Raw genomic sequence first — 22,484 nt, 5'->3', positions numbered from 1 at the left:
TTTCTACATTTTGGAAGTCCACGCAGGCAGCTGGGGGACTCGGAGGAGAGTAATGCTGCCCATGAAAAAAGCCAAGATGGCGATGTCTGGCCAAACACCTTTCATTGAGGAACTGGCAGTTCGCTATGTCTAGGGGAGAGAAGCACAAGGGGAGACCTCTTCCACATATCTAAATCCCCAGGGAACATGAGTCTTAGCAGAGCTATTGTGTGCAAAACTTTGGCAAGAGTCCCAAGGAGTACTGGCAAAGGGCAGAGAGGTTTTCAGGCACAAGAAATCCTGCCGAGGCCTCTCTCACTGGCCCAAAGGCACCAGGGAATGGTATGGGTCAGAGATGCAGCTACCTTCAGCTGGGATGTTCACAGGTGCTGGGTGGTTGAGCTACACTAGTTTGGGAATTGACACTCCAAATCCCTCCAAGCTGTGCTGAAAATCCCTCCCTACCTAAGGAGGGTGAGAAGCTTCAGCATGCCTTCCTCATCATTCAGTCCAGAGCACAGAAAGCTGGGGTCATGATCATGTGAGGAGCTGGTAGCAGTTCCAGCTGTCCAACCCTCTGCTCTCACCTTTTTTAGCCTCAGGCCTCTGTATTCACAGCTGCTACTTTTAAACTCTGTTTCAAGCCCAGCTCAAACTGAGCAAAGCGCTGTGAGGAAATGTGTCCTTTTTGAAGCATCAGTATGGCTGAGGTCAGAAAAAGCATCTCATGGCCAAATAGAAGAGCCATTGCTCTTATTTTGGGGAGTGTCCAGAACAGATACCCTGCCTGGCACAGCATGGATGTGGAATGGTATCCTGGGCAGGTGCTCACAGGTGAGCCTGGTTGCTGACTCACTAAATGTTTATCCTCTCTGCCCCACAGTGCAGGTGCTGGTGTGACTGCCCAAGACTTCTGCAGCTCACCAGGTAAGTGTGAGCATGAGGATGGGCCCAGACAAGGCAGGTGCGTGGCAAATGGAGATCAGATGAGAAAGGGGTTTTGGTTCCAGGTGTGAACTCTTGGCGAAGAGAACGTCCATCCTGAACACAGGGCATTTCTCAGCCTCAAAGACACTAATGATGGCCCTTCTCATCGCTCCATCACTGCCTCTTCTCCAGGTGATCTTCCCACTCGTCAGCTGAACCTCGACATACCTTCTGCTCAGCCTGGTGACCTAGTTATTATCCACTGTTCTCTCTCATCTTAGATGCAGCTTCCCAGGCAGCCTGCTGGAGAAATGCCCTGGGACGAGCCAGACCTGAAGTGTGCAGAACCTGGAGGCAGCTCAGAGTGAACTGCATTGGTTTGGGATGGCCTGCTCTTGCCTCCTCTTTCATGAGAAGCAGAGCCTCTCAGGTCTTTGCTTTGGCACCTGCAGTGAGCCAAGGTGCCATGATGGGAAAGACAGTGCACGTGCTGTGTTTCCCCTGGGATGCCAAAGGCAGGAAGGAAAGACTGAAGGCATCCCTGCCTGATGCAGAAGTTGGCCCTCAGCTCTCTGGGCTGCCTGCAGGGCACCAAAGGGGAAGCCCTGAGCTGATCTCAGTGGAGCCAGCGTGGCTGCTTGCCACTTGGGGTGTTCACGGCTGCTGAGGACTTTGGGAGAAGGGAATGTGGGCAATGGGACTGCAGATTGTGTAGGCTCTTCTGAAACCACCCCCCACCTCCCAAGGCTGTTTTTTACTGCCTCTCTCTCTCTCCCTCTCTTTTTCTTGCAGTTGCCTATAAAGAGAGAAACCTGCCATGCCGGGATCTCAGCAGCGGCACAGAGGAGCAGGGAGCAAAACCCTCCTCCTGTGCTCTCCACCCCATCCCTCGTTTCTGGCCTTTTCAGCCATGTGGCACCTTCTGCCACCCCACACATCCTCCCTGGCCAGCAGTTCATTTCACAGGCATGGGATGAGCAAGAAATCTGCCCCTCGGAGAAGGGCCGAGCTCTCCTATGTCTGCTGGCCCGTGCTCTCCCCTGTGTGCACAGCCCAGCTGAGGCCCCCAGAAGAAAGGCATCCTAATGTTAGATGTGATAAACCCCATTGGGCCAGTGGGCTCTTTCCCCACCTGTTCCAGCCCCTGGCTCTCACACAGCCCCCAGCTCTGTGTGTGGTTGCTCTTTGTTTTCACCTCACCGCACTTTCTGTTTTGAGCTTGAGCCAAAGCCAGATGCAGGAACTGAGGGGGTGAGTCCACTTCAGGGTGCAGTCAGGTCTGGCTGGGAAATGTCTTACTGTTAAGTTTGAGAGCAGAGACTGAAACCACAGGCAGCAGCAAGCAGGGCGTGTTGTGGAGAGGGAAGGAAATTGTATCTGTGCAGTGTGTGAGCTCAGGTCTCTTTGCAGGCTGACTTGGTTTCTGCACACACACATGCATGCAGAGGCAGAGCAGTAGGTAGATATGTGCTGGCTCTGCAAAGCTGGCCTTGCCTGCCCCTGACAGCGGTAGAAGGGGACAGGGAGTAGAGGCCTCCCTCCCAGGAAAAAAGCTTTTGCTTAGCTTCAGATCCAATTTCCTTAGATTCCTATAGTGTTTCAGTTTGTGCCTGTTGCCGCTTGCCCTGTGGACACCACTGAGAAGAGCCTGGCTCTGTCTTCTCTACATCCTCCCTGCAGATATTTCTACACATTGATAAGATCCCCCTGGAGCCTTCTCTCCTCCGGGCTGAACCGTCCCAGCTCTCTCAGCCTTTCCTCCTATGAGAGATGCTCCAGTCCCTTCATCACCTTAGTAGCCCTTTGCTGGACTTGCTCCAGCGGCTCCATCTCTCTCATGTACTGGGGAGCGCAGGAGTGGACCCAGCACTGCAGGTGTGGCCTCACTAGTTTTTAGCAGAGGGGAAGGATCACCTCCCTCCACCTGCTGTCAACCCTCCTCCCCTTTGTGAATGCATGCTGACTACTCTCCATCACCTACCTGTCCTCCATGTGTGCTGATATGGTATCCAGGATCAGCTGCTCCATCATCTTCCTCAGGGTCAAGGTGAGGCTGACTGGCCTGGAGTTCCCTGGGTGCTCTTTCCTGCCCTTTTGGCAGACTGGAGGGAGAGCGGTTTCCTTCCAGTCCTCCGGCACCCCACGGGGTTTGGTGTTCATCAAGGGAGTGTGGTTTTTGCAGGGGGAAGCAAGGACTTATTGTGGCTTTCTTTCCCCCCCACCCAGATTCCACCATCGCCCACTTTGGAGGTGGCAGGGTGAGTCTTGGCATGCCTTTGGGCCTACACCAAGGTATGAGGGCCCGAGGGAGGGGATGTGCTGGCCAGGGTTGGTCCCGCTTTCAAGGGGTGAGCAGGTCTGAACTGACACAGTAATGCCTGGGAGCAGCGCCCTGTGACACGTTCCGGTTGGGGAGTCCCAAACGACTCTTCCTACCACATACCCAATGGAGGTACTTGGACCAAAAGACCTTTTGGGTAGCCACCTACCCACATCTGACCTTGCCTCATGTTCCCCTGTGTAGCAAACAGGTGATGCTTCTCTAGCCAAAAAGATGCTTTTTTCACAAAGACATTATTTTCCTTCCTCCGCATCTTCTGCACATGCTTCTTCTTGTCAGGAACAATGGCAATTCTTTGTTGCTGCTGTGCACATTGTGGGGTATTCCCTCTAAAATTCCAGGGCTGTCTGTTGTGAGATGTTGGGGACCTGGAAAACAAGGTTATCATGGTGGGGGGAAGGAGACAAAAGAAAAAGGTTCTTGGGAAAAGAACAACAAGGAAGAAGCAAGGGCTCATCAAGAAACAATGCCATGCCAGAAATCACGTATCACACTCAGAGCCAGCAGATGCAATAAGACAATTTTCTTTTCCCCTTTAAAGCCTCGCCCGCTACAGAGGGACAACACCTCAACGTATGCCATCGTGAATTACTCCCGCATGCAGGCTGCGTAGCGTTCCAGCATGGAAAAATGAGCGGCGAGGGTGGCTGCTGCTTGCTTTTTCTCCCTCACTGCGAGAGTCCCTGTGGTGGTGAAAGGGGGCTGGCATGTCCAGTCCAGGCTTATCTGGGGTTTGCTGTTTCAGGGAAGGGCTGTCTGTCGGTAGCCAGGCGGCAGTTCCTTATTGATGCTCCCAGCTCCCCATCTGACAATGTTCTCCACCTTTCCCTTTCCAAGCTCATTTCCACTCCCCAGCCATACTGGGCTTTACAGACATCTGCATAGACTCCAGCATGTTTCCTCCCATTGCAAAAACCTACCGTGGGCCACTCCTCGGGCATGCTTTCTGCTTCTTGCCAGGGAATGGCTCATGCTCAGCTGTGGGGGACATTGCCTGACCGCAGACCCTGTCCATGCAAACATATCCACATGCAGCCACGCACAGCATCTCCCCCATGCCCAGCCCTTTCCACACATATACGACATGTATTCTGAATGACTTATATGAAAAAGAAATATGTGACTATTCATATGTTTTTGTAATTTCCATTCCCAGATGAGCTGTGTGGATGCCACCCCTGCCTGCACAACTTGCTCTTCACAAAGCTGGGAGCAGGCTCATTTTGTGGAGAGAGGTCTCTGGATCTTCTGGCGGCTCCCTAAGTGCACATCCCCCAGGAGAGCCAAAGCCCAGAGTCACTGGAGGACAGGAGAATCGCCAGCTGGGAATGAGGCATCCTGAGCCCCTCTGGAAATGTCCAGCCCCTTGTCCCAGGATCCTGCCCCCCAAATACAAATCCTCGCAGGGGAGAGGCAGCTCAAGCAATCCATGCGAATGCCATCTCATGTGCTGCATAACTCAGAATCTGGCTGAGTCATCTCTCACTTTCCCTCTATTGGCGTACAATGACTCTTCCTCACAGCTTGATCTGTCCACCTTTCAAAGAGAAAGCACAGTAGCCTGAGCCTTTTGGTGCGGGTCGTGGAAACAGACCCTGAGGCTGGGCCGGGAGCACTCAAGGAGGGGACCGAGAGCCACAGCAATGCCAAGGGAGAGTCCCAGCCTCATGGGAAATGTTGGCTTTGAGGTGGTTTGAGTTGGTATTTCCTTCCTCAGACGTGTGCTGTGTTTGAGCAAAGAAGGGATTGCACAGCCTGAAAGCCTCTGTAAGGGTTGAACTCACCTTAACTCTGCCCAGTTCATCAATATTGACATCTGGCAGGGAGAGAATCAGAGTTAGGGCTTAACTGTCAGCAGGAGGTAGAGCCCCCTCTCTCCGCCCCTCCCAGCAAAATTACCCCCACGCACCCAGGCTTGTAATGCCAAAGCTCCTCACCCACTGAGCACACGCAGCGTGGGTATTTGCAGTGCCCTGCTCCTGCCTGCTCCAGGCAGGCAGACCCCAGCAGCCACCGCTCACAGCCCGGAGTATCCTTGACCTGAGAAAACCACACATCCCGCTTCCATTGCTGGGGACAAATGCTCAGTGGGGCCTCTCAGCTCACATCCAGACAGGAGGCCTTTCCCTCCTGCCCCCTGTTCCATCACCTTTTCTGCCTCCCTAACAGGAGTCCTGAGACCTTGTTGCAGCTGCAGCTGATTCTTTGTGTTCATAACGACTCCCTTGCCTTCCTTTTCCCACTACAGGAGACTGACCTTGTGGTTGGGGCATCCATTCTGCTGGTGAGAAACTTCCCGCCCCCCCGCCTGAAAAGTGCTTTGCACAGCCACATGGCTCCCAGGGAGTACATCTGCTCGGAGCTGAGCTTTGAATGGAAAGCATAGCATCAAGGGAAGAAAAAAAAAAAAAAAAAGCAGCTGTGTGGGAGGGAGGAGCCACAGGTTTATACAGTAGGAATCAGGATGGGATTGGGACTAGCTATGAGGAAAGAACACTGCATATGGCACAACCTTTGCCTTGCAAGCAAAGACCCCACCCCTAGGAGAGCAGAGCAGGACACATGGGGACTCACACAAATCCTCAGGCAAGTCTTTAGCACTGCCGGTAAGAGCGAGTGGTCTGGAGAAAAGGAAGAAGGAGGAAAAGCCATTGAGGATCTGGGGTCGCACGGACTTCCTTCAGGGACAGGTTGCTCCCTCCTGCAGATGGCCCTTTGTTTTCTTCGATCAGGCCCTGAGCCAACCCAAGGGCAACTGGAGCTTTCCCCATCTCCACCAAAGATGAAGACCATCCCACATTATGAACAACACAGTCCCTGGGTAGGAAAAACGTGGGGAGGGGGGCCACAATGGGGGCTTGGGATCACCCTTTCCCCCTCTACCACACAGCCCTTCAGTTAGGAGGGATTTCTGCTCACCTCTGGTTTCTCCCTTCACAGGCAACTGCAAGAAAGAGAGAGGGAGAGGCAGGAAAACAGCATTATTGCAAAGAGCCCCAGACAGCCATGCTCTGGGCTGGATGATGCAGGTGGGCTGAACATTGGCACCTCATTTCAGGAGGGGTTTTTCACACCAGCCTACACAATCTGCAGTCCCATTGCCCACATTCCCTTCTCCCAAAGTCCTCAGCAGCCGTGAACACCCCAAGTGGCAAGCAGCCACGCTGGCTCCACTGAGATCAGCTCAGGGCTTCCCCTTTGGTGCCCTGCAGGCAGCCCAGAGAGCTGAGGGCAAACTTCTGCATCGGGCACGGATGCCTTCAGTCTTTCCTTCCTGCCTTTGGCATCCCAGGGGAAACACAGCACGTGCACTGTCTTTCCCATCATGGCACCTTGGCTCACTGCAGGTGACAAGGAAAAGACCTGAGAGGCTCTGCTTCTCATGAAAGAGGAGGCAAGAGCAGGCCATCCCAAACCAATGCAGTTCACTCTGAGCTGCCTCCAGGTTCTGCACACTTCAGGTCTGGCTCGTCCCAGGGCATTTCTCCAGCAGGCTGCCTGGGAAGCTGCATCTAAGCTGGCAGCCTGATGCCTCAGCAAAGCTTTGAGCTCACTTTCTGCACCTTTCACTAAAACATCAGGCCCACATCACGACGCAACCGGTACCTCTGGGTTTATCACGGACTTCCCCGGATCACTTACATTTCTTCACGGTGAAATACGTTGCTGGAGGCAGGAGCAGGAGGAGGGAGGCAGCCACCACGCCCAGTGCGATGCCTGTTGTGGGTGCTGGGGGGAGAGAGGGGCACCGGAAGGGCCGGGTTGGCCGAGAGCACTTGACGCTGTGCCCCCTTGCAGCCCCTGGTCACTGTGGGATCACCGGGGTGCCTCTGTGCCTCCCCCATCAGGAAGGGGGCAAGGACCAGATGGGGACGGGACAAGCGTGGGGTCAGCATGGCAGGAGCTGGAGGGTGTTTTCAAGGCAGCAGAAACTGGGAGGGAGTCAAGTGAAGGAAGAGACCCCACGAGAGACCAAAGCCAAAGGTTCAGGGTCAGGGGAGCATGAGGAGGAGCAAAATGGGGGAGTGGAGAGTATTAGGGCAGAGGAAAAGTCATGGCACCGTTGGGGACAAGCGGAGAGCAGCACATCCCCACAGAGCCCAGAGACCCCAGGCAGCAGAGCCTGGGTGCTGACCTCCGTTTTACAGTACCAGGAGGCCAGCACCCCATGATCCAAAGCCCCAGGGAACTGTGGGTGCGGGGAGGGAATGTCTTACCTCCGGGCGATGGCTTTTCCTGGGGGCTGGTGCTGGGAGTGGTGGCAGTGCCTGGGCAAGAAACACAAAGGCGCTGTCTCTGCCAGTCCCCTTTCCCTCACCCTCCAAAAGCTGGGTGAGGCTGGCCAGCACAGAGCAGAGCCCTGCAGGCCTGTTCCTGGCTTGGACAGTGAAGGCGGTGATCGAGAGCCACTGCAATGCCAAGGGAGAATCCCAGCCTCATGGGAAATGTTGGCTTTGAGGTGGTTTGGGCTGGTATTTCCTTCCTCAGACGTGTGCTGTGTTTGAGCAAAGAAGTGATTGCACAGCCTGACAGCCTCTGCAAGGGATCCTGCATTGTTTCTGAGAAAGGGTCCTGTGTGACCCCTATGCAGGGCGGAGCAGGGCTTGCTCTGCCATGCCACAACACCGAGCTTCATAGTGCAAACCCTCGGGAAGGGGTAGGGGATGGAGCTAGGAAATGCCCCTGTGCCAAGGCCATAGCTCCACGCAGCTGTTGTGATACTGCAAGAACGTTTGTGATTAGCGTGGCCAGAAAGTCCATCAGGTCACCCAAGCCCCATCCCAGAGTCCCTCTCCTGAGGGCAGTGCCTGCTGCTTGGGGGCAGAGATTGGCTTATTCTCCTCTTTCGAGTTGAATCATTTTTCCTGAGGGAAAAATCATACCTCCCACTGGAAATGCAGCTTGCTGGGAGTTAATCAGTGAGTTAACCTAAGGCTGTGTACGTGGCGGGGCGGGGGGGGGGGGGGGGTGTGAGTCTCAAAATAAGCACGTTCAGAGCTTGCAGAGAGACGAGGAGGGGAGGAGGTTCACTTTCCACTCAGAAGCGAGGGCCACGCTGCCCACAGACATGCATCAGCCTTGTCCTCAGACATGATGCAGGATCCCGCAGCCCTCGGCACTGAGCAGAAAGCAGGGCCTCGGGGCAGATGATCGCAGGAGACATCTTCCCACAGAGGCTGAAGCTGATTTGGGAAAATATGTGGTGTCGTAGCCCCCGTCCTGACCTCCCCACCATCCTGTTGTGGATGCTTGGTGAGTCTGCGGTGGGGGCTGCTTGCTTCAGGCTTTGAGATGGGGCTAATGGGCTTTGGGGACTGTGGAGAAGAGAGGAGCCACAGCCACTGATACCCAGGTCCAGATGTGCAGTAGGGAGATGGGGTGTGTGGGGGCAAACTGTCACCATTCCGGCAGCAGAGATGTGCAGACACAAAGAGTGCAGGGGGAAAAGATGGTCGGGGACTCCACGTGGAGAGAGGAGGAGTGATCCTCCTGTTCAAGGAGCCTAAGCTGCACGTGGAAAATTAAAAATAATTTAAAAAAAGAGTAAAGGATGGAATAATGATTGCTTTTCAGACTTCAGCATGGTTTTTTTTCATCCTGAACCATGCTCTCATAATTGGCTTTGGATCAATTTCTGAGATTGACCAAGAAAGTCAGCAGTTCCAGGGACAGGGACTTCACCTTGAACACTGAACCCAGCCAAAATGGGGTTGGGATAACACCAAGCAGTGAGATGAGTCTGAGGAGGTGCAGGCTGGAAACACGGGGGCGAGGAGGTGCCTGCCCAAAAGGACATGCTGGTGGCAATGAGTGGGGACCAGGGCAGTGCTCGCAGGTGAGCCTGCTCACTGCCTTTCTAACCACTCTCCCCTGTGCCCGCAACGCAGGTGCCAGTGCAGCCACCCAAGACTTCTGCAGCTCTCCAGGTGAGTGTGAGCACAGAAATGGACGTGGACAAGGGAGGGGTGTGTGTGTGTGTGTGCGCGCGCGTGCGCATGTGTGTGTTTGGGGGAGGGGGCATGGGAAGGGAAAAGTCTTTTGTCCTTCTCTTCCTTTACTCTCTCCTGGATCCAGGGTGTTTTCCAGCCCCTCGGGTACTAACACTGGCCTGAGGCTCCCCTGTGTTGTCTCTCCAGGTGACCTCCCAGCTCCTGAGCTGTTCCTGAATGTGATCAGCGCTCAGGAGGGAAAACTGGTTTTGGCTCACTGCTCCCTGGGTGGGGAGTTTCCCGCTACCCAAATCATTTTCTGCAAGGATGGGATGGAGGTGTACAGCCTGAAAGCCGTACGGGGACAACTGAGTTACTCCATTGCCCTGAAGGCCTCCCAGGAGAGCACGGGGAGGTACACGTGTGGGTACCAGCACAAGGATGGGAGCAACCGGGTGAGAAGCTCTTCCCTCAGTGCTCCCCGGGACCTGGCAGTCGCAGGTGAGATATGGCACACAGGCAAGGGCAGGTGGTCCAGAGCCTGAGTGGACACTGAAGGAGGGAGGGGACCCTCTGGCTCCTGGCAGCCAGTCCCAAGGTTTCCCTGTGGAATCGTAGCAGTCCCCAGGAGTTTGGGATACTCAGGGTCAGGCTGCTGCTCTGCTCGGCTTTCAGCCTTGGCTTTGCCGCCTGGGGTTACTTCCCTCACAGGCCTGAAGGAATGCCCTCCCTGTCCCAGGCAGGAATGGGCCTGCAGGGCTCTGCCCTGTGCTGGCCAGCCTCACCCAGCTTTTGGAGGGTGAGGGAAAGGGGACTGGCAGAGACAGTGTCTTTGTGTTTCTTGCCCAGGCACTGCCACCACTCCCAGCACCAGCCCCCAGGAAAAGCCATCGCCCGGAGGTAAGACATTCCCTCCCTGCACCCACAGTTCTCCGGGGCTTTGGAGCGTGGGGTGCTGGCCTCCTGGTACTGTAAAATGGAGGTCAGCACCCAGGCTCTGCTGCCTGGGGTCTCTGGGCTCTGTGGGGATGTGCTGCTCTCCGCTTGTCCCCAACGGTGCCATGACATTTCCTCTGCCCTAATACTCTCCACTCCCCCATTTTGCTCCTCCTCATGCTCCCCTGACCCTGAACCTTTGGCTTTGGTCTCTCGTGGGGTCTCTTCCTTCACTTGACTCCCTCCCAGTTTCTGCTGCCTTGAAAACACCCTCCAGCTCCTGCCACGCTGACCCCATGCTTGTCCCGTCCCCATCTGGTCCTTGCCCCCTTCCTGATGGGGGAGGCACAGAGGCACCCCGGTGATCCCACAGTGACCAGGGGCTGCAAGGGGGCACAGCGTCAAGTGCTCTCAGCCAACCCGGCTCTTCCGGTGCCCCTCTCTCCCCCCAGCACCCACAACAGGCATCGCACTGGGCGTGGTGGCTGCCTCCCTCCTCCTGCTCCTGCCTCCAGCAACGTATTTCACCGTGAAGAAATGTAAGTGATCCGGGGAAGTCCGTGATAAACCCAGAGGTGCCGGTTGCGTCGTGATGTGGGCCCGATGTTTTAGTGAAAGGTGCAGAAAGTGAGCTCAAAGCTTTACTGAGGCATCAGGCTGCCAGCTTAGATGCAGCTTCCCAGGCAGCCTGCTGGAGAAATGCCCTGGGACGAGCCAGACCTGAAGTGTGCAGAACCTGGAGGCAGCTCAGAGTGAACTGCATTGGTTTGGGATGGCCTGCTCTTGCCTCCTCTTTCATGAGAAGCAGAGCCTCTCAGGTCTTTTCTTTGGCACCTGCAGTGAGCCAAGGTGCCATGATGGGAAAGACAGTGCACATGCTGTGTTTCCCCTGGGATGCCAAAGGCAGGAAGGAAAGACTGAAGGCATCCCTGCCTGATGCAGAAGTTGGCCCTCAGCTCTCTGGGCTGCCTGCAGGGCACCAAAGGGGAAGCCCTGAGCTGATCTCAGTGGAGCCAGCATGCTTGCCACTTGGGGTGTTCACGGCTGCTGAGGACTTTGGGAGAAGGGAATGTGGGCAATGGGACTGCAGATTGTGTAGGCTGGTGTGAAAAACCCCTCCTGAAATGAGGTGCCAATGTTCAGCCCACCTGCATCATCCAGCCCAGAGCATGGCTGTCTGGGGCTCTTTGCAATAATGCTGTTTTCCTGCCTCTCCCTCTCTCTTTCTTGCAGTTGCCTGTGAAGGGAGAAACCAGAGGTGAGCAGAAATCCCTCCTAACTGAAGGGCTGTGTGGTAGAGGGGGAAAGGGTGATCCCAAGCCCCCATTGTGGCCCCCCTCCCCACGTTTTTCCTACCCAGGGACTGTGTTGTTCATAATGTGGGATGGTCTTCATCTTTGGTGGAGATGGGGAAAGCTCCAGTTGCCCTTGGGTTGGCTCAGGGCCTGATCGAAGAAAACAAAGGGCCATCTGCAGGAGGGAGCAACCTGTCCCTGAAGGAAGTCCGTGCGACCCCAGATCCTCAATGGCTTTTCCTCCTTCTTCCTTTTCTCCAGACCACTCGCTCTTACCGGCAGTGCTAAAGACTTGCCTGAGGATTTGTGTGAGTCCCCATGTGTCCTGCTCTGCTCTCCTAGGGGTGGGGTCTTTGCTTGCAAGGCAAAGGTTGTGCCATATGCAGTGTTCTTTCCTCATAGCTAGTCCCAATCCCATCCTGATTCCTACTGTATAAACCTGTGGCTCCTCCCTCCCACACAGCTGCTTTTTTTTTTTTTTTTTTCTTCCCTTGATGCTATGCTTTCCATTCAAAGCTCAGCTCCGAGCAGATGTACTCCCTGGGAGCCATGTGGTTGTGCAAAGCACTTTTCAGGCGGGGGGGGCGGGAAGTTTCTCACCAGCAGAATGGATGCCCCAACCACAAGGTCGGTCTCCTGTAGTGGGAAAAGGAAGGCAAGGGAGTCGTTATGAACACAAAGAATCAGCTGCAGCTGCAACAAGGTCTCAGGACTCCTGTTAGGGAGGCAGAAAAGGTGATGGAACAGGGGGCAGGAGGGAAAGGCCTCCTGTCTGGATGTGAGCTGAGAGGCCCCACTGAGCATTTGTCCCCAGCAATGGAAGCGGGATGTGTGGTTTTCTCAGGTCAAGGATACTCCGGGCTGTGAGCGGTGGCTGCTGGGGTCTGCCTGCCTGGAGCAGGCAGGAGCAGGGCACTGCAAATACCCACGCTGCGTGTGCTCAGTGGGTGAGGAGCTTTGGCATTACAAGCCTGGGTGCGTGGGGGTAATTTTGCTGGGAGGGGCGGAGAGAGGGGGCTCTACCTCCTGCTGACAGTTAAGCCCTAACTCTGATTCTCTCCCTGCCAGATGTCAATATTGATGAACTGGGCAGAGTTAAGGTGAGTTCAACCCTTACAGAGGCTTTCAGGCTGTGCAATCCCTTCTTTGCTCAAACACAGCACACGTCTGAGGAAGGAAATACCAACTCAAACCACCTCAAAGCCAACATTTCCCATGAGGCTGGGACTCTCCCTTGGCATTGCTGTGGCTCTCGGTCCCCTCCTTGAGTGCTCCCGGCCCAGCCTCAGGGTCTGTTTCCACGACCCGCACCAAAAGGCTCAGGCTACTGTGCTTTCTCTTTGAAAGGTCAACAGATCAAGCTGTGAGGAAGAGTCATTGAACGCCAATAGAGGGAAAGCGAGAGATGACTCAGCCAGATTCTGAGTTATGCAGCACATGAGATGGCATTTGCATGGATTGCTTGAGCTGCCTCTCCCCTGCGAGGATTTGTATTTGGGGGCAGGATCCTGGGACAAGGGGCTGGACATTTCCAGAGGGGCTCAGGATGCCTCATTCCCAGCTGGCGATTCTCCTGTCCTCCAGTGACTCTGGGCTTTGGCTCTCCTGGGGGATGTGCACTTAGGGAGCCGCCAGAAGATCCAGAGACCTCTCTCCACAAAATGAGCCTGCTCCCAGCTTTGTGAAGAGCGAGTTGTGCAGGCAGGGGTGGCATCCACACAGCTTATCTGGGAATGGCTGGGAAACACGGGGAAAGCATGAAAGCTCTGCAAGCTTTAAATAAAAGTAGGAATTTCCACTGCAAACAGAAATGTGCTGTTTCCTTAGGCTACACTAGAGGTCTGAAGTACAGCAAGCGGATTGCACCCTGAGAGTGAGTGTGTCTCGGCCAGGATCCTAGCAGAAACCTGGCGAGTTTGGCTCACATGTGGGCATCAAAACCCAGATGGCTCAGAAATCTGTACAGCTTTTTGTAGTGTGGAAGCCTCAGTATTAATTTACACTGCTAATCAATAACCTGATTAGAATGATGGTGCAAGACCATTAGGAGCTTGCTAATGCCTTTCTCAGCCAAGAAATACCTGCATTTCCCTGTCTACCTGTGGTGCCTGGGCACTGTGCAACACATTTGCGTGCGGAGCAGCTGCTGTCAGAAACACCAGCACATCCTTTCAGCAGTCGTGTCCATCAGCCAGGGATCCTGGAACTGCTTTGCTTGCTGCAGGCTTTGTCCTGTTGCCTTCTCCCAAACTAGCTGCACAAAGAAAACGCTGAGCAGCAGCGATATCTACCACCACACAGGTTGCCCCATGCCTTTGCACAGTGTTTTAAAGGTTCCTGTTGCATGAGTCGTTTTTGGCACAGCAAATACAGCAACTGTATTTTGGCTGGCAGCCAGACTTGAGACGCAAGAAAGTCAAGGGCAGGAATGAGAGGCAGTAGCAGAGAGTGAACATGAAGCTTTTGGGGCGCTGAATTCAACTCTTGTGATTATTTGTCCTGTTGTAATCGGGGTCAAGGCATAAACTGGGAGAGCCAGGGCTCAGCCATTCTTTCCCCAAGTGCTGCAGTATCACCCCCATGGTGCCCATGGCTAAGGCATGCTGTCAGGAGATCATTCCACAGCCCTCATCCGTGTGTCTGCAGCACACTAAGCACAACTCTCAGCGATAGCGCTGCCTTCTGGAACGATTCCCCAAACTAACCACTTACATGCCTGGAGCATCTAACAGGGAGCACTAAACATGGAGCACATCTGTAACAACGGATCAGGATGGTGTTCTCCCGCCTGCCTCATCTTGTTTTGGTGAGAAAAAGGATTGCTGGGCTGATGAAGAGAAGTCCTTTGCAGTCCTGAAGCTAGAGGAGTTGAGGAATTTCTGAAAACCTTGGCACCCCTGAGGCCACAGGGCGCTGTGCCCAGCCAGTTTGCATGAGCTGGATGTGGTGGCAGGGCAGGGCTCCAGCAGCGTAAATGCAAGCCCGTGCCTTGGCTGAGGGGAGCTGGCTTCTCTGCTTCTGGCAAGAGTAAGGTGATGGTAAGAGCCAGTGCATGAAAATCCCAGCACAGTCCAGCTCGGCCTCGATATGGTCAGAAAGCAGCAAACGTAACAGCTGAGGTTCAGAAAGCAAAAAAACAGCGTGGATAGAGCTGCTGCAGAAAGGAGTCTCCCTCTTCCAGGTTTGCACTTCTACAGTATGTCCTGCCAGGACCAGACAGTGAATTTACACTGTGTTCAGGTTTCGTTCTGGAAGAGGGTTTTTTTTTTCCTTTTTCCTAGAGCAGGCATTTAGGCGCCACCCCTTCTGCACCCCACAAAACCCAAGACAATATCAGTGATAAGAATATTGCGCACTGGAGTGTTCTGCATGGCAAGGAAAAGGTAGAAGAGAGGTGTCTCTCTCATCCATTCAGTGCTCTGGGGGCCTGGTCTAGCAGCAGGCAGAAGGCACATCTTGCATTTGGCTCAGCTGAGGGCAGACATCTGTGATGAAGACAGCTCCATGTGTGATCCCTACATACCTCTGCAGTTCCCTGTCAGCTACTTAATCCCATTCCTCAAGTGATGTGTAAGGAAATTAGACAGAGATGCAAGCCGCCATAAAACTTCCGACATGTTTATTCTTCATTTAAGCAAACAAAATGTCATTATTGTGCAAATATACACACAAACACACACAGACTCACCCCTATGTCTATATACCTGTGTAAACCTACATGCATCTGTGTGGGTAGAGAGAAGACCACATGGACAGATCTATCATGCACTTCATGTCTACATATTATACGCACAGGAAGATGCAGATATCATCACTTGAGGTACTCTAAAATATATATTTCCAAAACCATATGAATACTCACATATTTCCTTTTGGTAAAAGTCGTTCAGAATACATGTCGTGTATGTGTGGAAAGGGCTGGGCATGGGGGAGATGCTGTGCGTGGCTGCATGTGGATATGTTTGCATGGACAGGGTCTGCGGTCAGGCAATGTCCCCCACAGCTGAGCGTGAGCGATTCCCTGGCAAGAAGCAGAAAGCATGCCCGAGGAGTGGCCCACGGTAGGTTTTTGCAATGGGAAGAAACATGCTGGAGTCTGTGCGGATGTCTGTAAAGCCCAGTATGGCTGGGGAGTGGAAATGAGCTTGGAAAGGGAAAGGTGGAGAACATTGTCAGATGGGGAGCTGGGAGCATCAATAAGGAACTGCCACCTGGCTACTGACAGACAGCCCTTCCCTGAAACAGCAAACCCCAGATAAGCCTGGACTGGACATGCCAGCCCCCTTTCACCACCACGGGGACTCTCGCAGTGAGGGAGAAAATGCAAGCAGCAGCCACCCTCGCCGCGCATTTTCCATGCTGGAACGCTACGCAGCCTGCATGCGGGAGTAATTCACGATGGCATACGTTGAGGTGTTGTCCCTCTGTAGCGGGTGAGGCTTTAAAGGGGAAAAGAAAATTGTCTTATTGCATCTGCTGGCTCTGAGTGTGATACGTGATTTCTGGCATGGCGTTGTTTCTTGATGAGCCCTTGCTTCTTCCTTGTTGTTCTTTTCCCAAGAACCTTTTTCTTTTGTCTCCTTCCCCCCACCATGATAACCTTGTTTTCCAGGTCCCCAACATCTCACAAGAGACAGCCCTGGAGTTTTAGAGGGAATACCCCACAATGTGCACAGCAGCAACAAAGAATTGCCATTGTTCCTGACAAGAAGAAGCATGTGCAGAAGATGCGGAGGAAGGAAAATAATGTCTTTGTGAGAAAAACATCTTTTGGCTAGAGAAGCATCACCTGTTTGCTACACAGGGGAACATGAGGCAAGGTCAGATGTGGGTAGGTGGCTACCCAAAAGGTCTTTTGGTCCAAGTACCTCCATTGGGTATGTGGTAGGAAGAGCCATTTGGGACTCCCCAACCGGAACGTGTCACAGGGCGCTGCTCCCAGGCATTACTGTGTCAATTCAGACCTGCTCACCCCTTGAAAGCGGGACCAACCCTGGCCAGCACATGCCCTCCCTCGGGCCCTCATACCTTGGTGTAGGCCCAAAGGCATGCCAAGACTCACCCTGCCACCTCCAAAGTGGGTGATGGTGGAATCTGGGTGGGGGGGGAAAGAAAGCCACAATAAGTCCTTGCTTCCCCCTGCAAAAACCACACTCCCTTGATGAACACCAAACCCCGTGGGGTGCCGGAGGACTGGAAGGAAACCGCTCTCCCTCCAGTCTGCCAAAAGGGCAGGAAAGAGCACCCAGGGAACTCCAGGCCAGTCAGCCTCACCTCGACCCTGAGGAAGATGATGGAGCAGCTGATCCTGGATACCATATCAGCACACATGGAGGACAGGTAGGTGATGGAGAGTAGTCAGCATGCATTCACAAAGGGGAGGAGGGTTGACAGCAGGTGGAGGGAGGTGATCCTTCCCCTCTGCTAAAAATCAGTGAGGCCACACCTGCAGTGCTGGGTCCACTCCTGCGCTCCCCAGTACATGAGAGAGATGAAGCCGCTGGAGCAAGTCCAGCAAAGGGCTACTAAGATGATGAAGGGACTAGAGCATCTCTCATAGGAGGAAAGGCTGAGAGAGCTGGGACGGTTCAGCCCGGAGGAGAGAAGGCTCCAGGGGGATCTTATCAATGTGTAGAAATATCTGCAGGGAGGATGTAGAGAAGACAGAGCCAGGCTCTTCTCAGTGGTGTCCACAGGGCAAGCGGCAACAGGCACAAACTGAAACACTATAGGAATCTAAGGAAATTGGATCTGAAGCTAAGCAAAAGCTTTTTTCCTGGGAGGGAGGCCTCTACTCCCTGTCCCCTTCTACCGCTGTCAGGGGCAGGCAAGGCCAGCTTTGCAGAGCCAGCACATATCTACCTACTGCTCTGCCTCTGCATGCATGTGTGTGTGCAGAAACCAAGTCAGCCTGCAAAGAGACCTGAGCTCACACACTGCACAGATACAATTTCCTTCCCTCTCCACAACACGCCCTGCTTGCTGCTGCCTGTGGTTTCAGTCTCTGCTCTCAAACTTAACAGTAAGACATTTCCCAGCCAGACCTGACTGCACCCTGAAGTGGACTCGCCCCCTCGGTTCCTGCAGCTGGCTTTGGCTCAAGCTCAAAACAGAAAGTGCGGTGAGGTGAAAACAAAGAGCAACCACACACAGAGCTGGGGGCTGTGTGAGAGCCAGGGGCTGGAACAGGTGGGGAAAGAGCCCACTGGCCCAGTGGGGTTTGTCACATCTAACATTAATGAACTGCTGGCCAGGGAGGACATGTGGGGTGGCAGAAGGTGCCACATGGCTGGACAGGCCCGAAACGAGGGATGGGGTGGAGAGCACAGGAGGAGGGTTTTGGTCCCTGCTCCTCTGTGCCACTGCTGAGATCCCAGCATGGCAGGTCCCTGGGCTCAGGGTCACTGGCGGTGCTGGGGCTAACCCAGGCCAGGAGAAGGGGGTTTCCCCATGGACAGAGGGGTCTCTGCCTTCCTCGGAGAGAGGAGCCAACACTTACAGTGCATCTGGCCGTAGTCGGTCGTGTCCTCCGCGTGGCTGGGCACTTCTTGTTGCCTGGAGAGAGCAAGCAGAAGAGGCATTCAGGATCTGCAGTCCTGCTGCCCTCCTGCAGTGATGGGGCAGGTGGGTCCCTCCAGAGGAGGGCTCTTCCTTGCCCCAGCTCAGGGCCTTGGCCAACCCCAGGGCAAACCCAGGTCATCGCTTCCTCTGCCATAAGGTCAAGCCATTCCAAAGACATGGACAATACTGCTCCTGGCAAGGGACCACCCCAGGGCACCGGGCACATGGGATCACCCCTTTCTGCCTCATCGCCTCAGCCAGCAAGGATTTCTGCTCACCTTTGGTTTATCTCTTTACAGGCAACTGCAAGAAAAAGAGAGGGAGAGAGAAAGAGAGAGGCAGTGAAAAACAGCCTTGGGAGGCTGGGGGGGTTTTAGATGAGCCTACACAATCTACACAATCTCCCACATTCCCTTCTCCCAAAGTCCTCAGCAGCCGTGAACACCCCAGGTGGCAAGCAGCCACGCTGGCTCCACTGAGATCAGCTCAGGGCTTCCCCTTTGGTGCCCTGCAGGCAGCCCAGAGAGCTGAGGGCAAACTTCTGCATCGGGCACGGATGCCTTCAGTCTTTCCTTCCTGCCTTTGGCATCCCAGGGGAAACACAGCACGTGCACTGTCTTTCCCATCATGGCACCTTGGCTCACTGCAGGTGCCAAAGCAAAGACCTGAGAGGCTCTGCTTCTCATGAAAGAGGAGGCAAGAGCAGGCCATCCCAAACCAATGCAGTTCACTCTGAGCTGCCTCCAGGTTCTGCACACTTCAGGTCTGGCTCGTCCCAGGGCATTTCTCCAGCAGGCTGCCTGGGAGGCTGCATCTAAGCTGGCAGCCTGATGCCTCAGCAAAGCTTTGAGCTCACTTTCTGCGCCTTTCACTAAAACATCAGGCCCACATCACGACGCAACCGGCACATCTGGGTTTATCACGGACTTCCCCGGATCACTTACATTTCTTCACGGTGAAATACGTTGCTGGAGGCAGGAGCAGGAGGAGGGAGGCAGCCACCACGCCCAGTGCGATGCCTGTTGTGGGTGCTGGGGGGAGAGAGGGGCACCGGAAGGGCCGGGTTGGCCGAGAGCACTTGACGCTGTGCCCCCTTGCAGCCCCTGGTCACTGTGGGATCACCGGGGTGCCTCTGTGCCTCCCCCATCAGGAAGGGGGCAAGGACCAGATGGGGACGGGACAAGCATGGGGTCAGCGTGGCAGGAGCTGGAGGGTGTTTTCAAGGCAGCAGAAACTGGGAGGGAGTCAAGTGAAGGAAGAGACCCCGCGAGAGACCAAAGCCAAAGGTTCAGGGTCAGGGGAGCATGAGGAGGAGCAAAATGGGGGAGTGGAGAGTATTAGGGCAGAGGAAATGTCATGGCGCCGTTGGGGACAAGCGGAGAGCAGCACATCCCCACAGAGCCCAGAGACCCCAGGCAGCAGAGCCTGGGTGCTGACCTCCGTTTTACAGTACCAGGAGGCCAGCACCCCATGCTCCAAAGCCCCAGGGAACTGTGGGTGCAGGGAGGGAATGGCTCACCTCCGGGTGATGGCTTTTCCTGGGGGCTGGTGCTGGGAGTGGTGGCAGTGCCTGGGCAAGAAACACAAAGATGCTGTCTCTGCCAGCCCACTGTCCCTCACCCTCCAAAAGCTGGGTGAGGCTGGCCAGCACAGAGCAGAGCCCTGCAGGCCCATTCCTGCCTGGGACAGGGAGGGCATTCCTTCAGGCCTGTGAGGGAAGTAACCCCAGGCGGCAAAGCCAAGGCTGAAAGCCGAGCAGAGCAGCAGCCTGACCCTGAGTATCCCAAACTCCTGGGGACTGCTACGATTCCACAGGGAAACCTTGGGACTGGCTGCCAGGAGCCAGAGGGTCCCCTCCCTCCTTCAGTGTCCACTCAGGCTCTGGACCTCCTGCCCTTGCCTGTGTGCCATATCTCACCTGCGATTGCCAGGTCCCGGGGAGCACTGAGGGAAGAGCTTCTCACCCGGTTGCTCCCATCCTTGTGCTGGTACCCACACGTGTACCTCCCCGTGCTCTCGTGGGAGGCCTTCAGGGGAACGGAGTAACTCAGTTGTGTCCGTACGGCTTTCAGGCTGTACACCTCCATCCCATCCTTGCAGAAGATGATTCGGGTAGCGGGAAACTCCCCACCCAGGGAGCAGCGAGCCAAAACCAGTTCTCCCTCCTGGGCGCTGATCACATTCAGGAACAGCGCAGGAGCTGGGAGGTCACCTGGAGGGATGACACAGGGAAGCCTCAGGCCAGTGTTAGTACCCAAGGGGCTGGAAAACACTTTGCCTCCTCAGTGGAAGAGTCTCTTCTCCAAGGGTTTGCACCAGGGGAACACAACTCCTTTCCCTTCCCATGCCCACCTCCCTACACACCTCCCTTACCCAGGCCCACCCCTGTGCTCACACTCACCTGGTGAGCTGCAGAAGTCCTGGACAGTCATGCCAGCACCTGCATTGTGAGCACAGGGGTGAGTGGTTTTGGACGCAATGGCCAGGCTCACCTGCAAGCACCCACCCGGGTCAGCACATGGTACCACCGGCATGTCCTTGCTAGGCAGGCACCTTCCCTCCTGCCTTTCTCCGTCCTGCACCTCCTCAGACTGGTCTCACCACTTGGAACTTCCCAGGCCAGTTTTGGTGGGCTCATTGGTCAGGGTGTTTCTCCCTGGCTCCATTAAGCATTCAAGAATCTGACAAGTCTCACACCAATCCCTCAGGTCCTTTCTGGAGTTTTGTGCCCCATACACTGACTCCCCATCTTCCTCCCTGCACAGGATGTGCCCTATGCTGCACCCATTGCCAGCTGTCAGTTGTCAGCCCAAAGACAGAGAAAACTCCCAACTCACGGAGCATCACCAGGAGCAAGGCAAAGCGAAGAACCAGGGCTGCACATCCCACGTGCCGCAACATTTTTCTGGAGCATCACAAGACACCCTGTCCTTGAAGTCTCTGCTTTCCTCTGAGCTCTGGACAGTGGCTCAAGACCTGCCTGGCTGCTGGCTTGCAGCGCGTCTGGAAACTGTCCTGTTGCATATCTGTGGCTGGTGGTGTCTTTTCCGCAGTGAGGGACTGTGGCGAGCTCAGTGTCTCCGCATTTCAGGCCCTGCCTCAGCCCCTGCCTCACTCGCTACGTCTTCAAAGCACAAGCAGGCTGCTTTCCACTTTCATTTCCTTACACTCGGACACCAAGTCACAGGATCGGCTTTGCCTGTCCCTCAAGCAGCATCCTCTCCGCACAGCCCTTCTGTCCCTTGACCCCAAATGTGCCTTGCTCCCGTCAATTCAGGAACTACCACTGTTGCTCCCAACCCAGACTATCACCAGTAGCTGGATGTGCCAAAGTTCGTGATCGGAAAACAAAAGTAGCCACTCCCAGAGCCTTCTGAGTCCTTGTCCTAGCCCATATTCCCTGCCGTGTGAGCAGCTGTGACCCTTTCAGCGATCAAATGTGTCCCTGGCAGTTTCACTGCAGCAGCTGCCCCCTGCAAGCTGGCTTTGCAGCCTGAACCCATCCACCTGCCAGGTGGTCTGCAGGGTTCAGCATCCTCCTGCTGCTTCTTGGAATCAAGGGCGTGGGGCCTCCTTGGTGACACAGCTGCAGCACCGTGCTCCTTGCCGTGCACAGGAGGAACCACTAGAGATACCTGCCCAAGAAGCTAAAATCAGGGGTGGGGGGGATATTCAGAGCTGCAAAGGAGGCACTGGAGAATTTTGCTGCCACATCTCTCTGTTCTGCGCTTTGGATGACGTAGGAAAGGCTGTGCGCTGGTTTTACCACCAGAGCCAGGACGCTGCCTGGTCTGGCAAATGGTGGTTGGAAAAAGTGTCTGCCATAGCCTTCACTTTCAGTACTGCATTGCTAAATTTGGAGGTTGTCTATGACCAGCAAAACAGTCCCCAAGTGGTGAGCCCACAGGGAGACTCTCTTCTGACACCCACAGCCTTCCCTCCTGTGCAGAAAGGAGACTCCCTCATCAAGCAGGGTTGTGTGTGGTGCAGGACTCCTGCACACTTCTCTTCCCCAGCAAAGACTGCTGGAGGTCTGTGCCATCAGTTCTGCCTGCCGTGCATGCAGGGAGCTGCGGAGGGGCTGCAGGCTCTTGCTGCAAGGCAGGGCAGAGCCTTGGTGTGAGTTAGAGGTCAGAGGCACTGTCCTTGTGCGAAGGAGCCTGAAACTCACTTCCCCCCGCCCACCTCCAGCCCTGTCACCAAGCCTCTCTCCACAAGCTTGGCTCCCACCTGCCCATCCCCTTTCCTGACCACGTAGCCATGCTGCCTCGTGCTTCACAGCACAGGTGATCTCCTCCTCCTTGTATCCCAACCTTTGGCCTGTAGTGCACACCTTGGGGCCAAAGCCCAGCAAGGGCAGTTTTACACCTGGGGGTGTTTGTAGGAGAGGGACTAGGGATGCCAGGCAGGGTGAGGGCAGGCATGCTGCTGTCCCTGGCTGTCTCTGCCCTACACGGGAGTGGAACCTCCTTCATACATCTCTTCTTGCATGTCTCAGTGCACACTGCAGGAAAC

At 55.0% G+C, this 22,484-nt stretch overlaps 2 protein-coding genes and 1 long non-coding RNA gene across 5 annotated transcripts; 1 reads left to right on the top strand and 2 right to left on the bottom strand.

Annotated features, from left to right (window-relative positions):
• Positions 1-4,451: 4,451 nt before the first annotated feature.
• On the bottom strand, positions 4,452-7,518 carry LOC135324112 (uncharacterized). Its single transcript, XR_010385468.1, has 4 exons — positions 7,465-7,518; positions 6,890-6,976; positions 6,167-6,191; positions 4,452-5,063 (listed from the first exon to the last, which is right to left on the bottom strand). It is a non-coding gene; the product is annotated as an uncharacterized LOC135324112 (long non-coding RNA).
• A 702-nt stretch (positions 7,519-8,220) lies between these two features.
• On the top strand, positions 8,221-13,205 carry LOC135324106 (uncharacterized). 3 transcript variants are annotated; one of them, XM_064499634.1, is made up of 8 exons: positions 8,221-8,500; positions 9,136-9,174; positions 9,385-9,678; positions 10,027-10,077; positions 10,566-10,652; positions 11,347-11,371; positions 12,477-12,508; positions 12,756-13,205. In XM_064499634.1, exons 1-7 carry the CDS (start codon positions 8,395-8,397, stop codon positions 12,487-12,489), a joined length of 615 nt encoding a protein of 204 aa, XP_064355704.1. In that variant the 5' UTR covers positions 8,221-8,394; the 3' UTR covers positions 12,490-12,508; positions 12,756-13,205. The 3 variants fall into 3 exon arrangements, with proteins under 3 accessions (XP_064355704.1, XP_064355702.1, XP_064355703.1); XM_064499632.1 differs by lacking the exon at positions 11,347-11,371; XM_064499633.1 differs by lacking the exons at positions 10,027-10,077; positions 11,347-11,371.
• A 2,570-nt stretch (positions 13,206-15,775) lies between these two features.
• On the bottom strand, positions 15,776-20,503 carry LOC135324088 (uncharacterized). The gene is made up of 8 exons (XM_064499542.1): positions 20,371-20,503; positions 19,888-20,181; positions 19,489-19,539; positions 18,914-19,000; positions 18,248-18,272; positions 17,908-17,963; positions 16,471-16,502; positions 15,776-15,847 (listed from the first exon to the last, which is right to left on the bottom strand). The coding sequence occupies exons 1-8, from the start codon at positions 20,501-20,503 to the stop codon at positions 15,776-15,778; spliced, it is 750 nt and encodes a 249-aa protein (XP_064355612.1).
• Positions 20,504-22,484: the final 1,981 nt, after the last annotated feature.

The sequence above is a fragment of the Dromaius novaehollandiae genome, chromosome 31, assembly GCF_036370855.1.
Source record: "Dromaius novaehollandiae isolate bDroNov1 chromosome 31, bDroNov1.hap1, whole genome shotgun sequence".
NCBI lineage: Eukaryota > Metazoa > Chordata > Aves > Casuariiformes > Dromaiidae > Dromaius > Dromaius novaehollandiae.
This window is presented reverse-complemented; position numbering and strand designations above follow the sequence as displayed.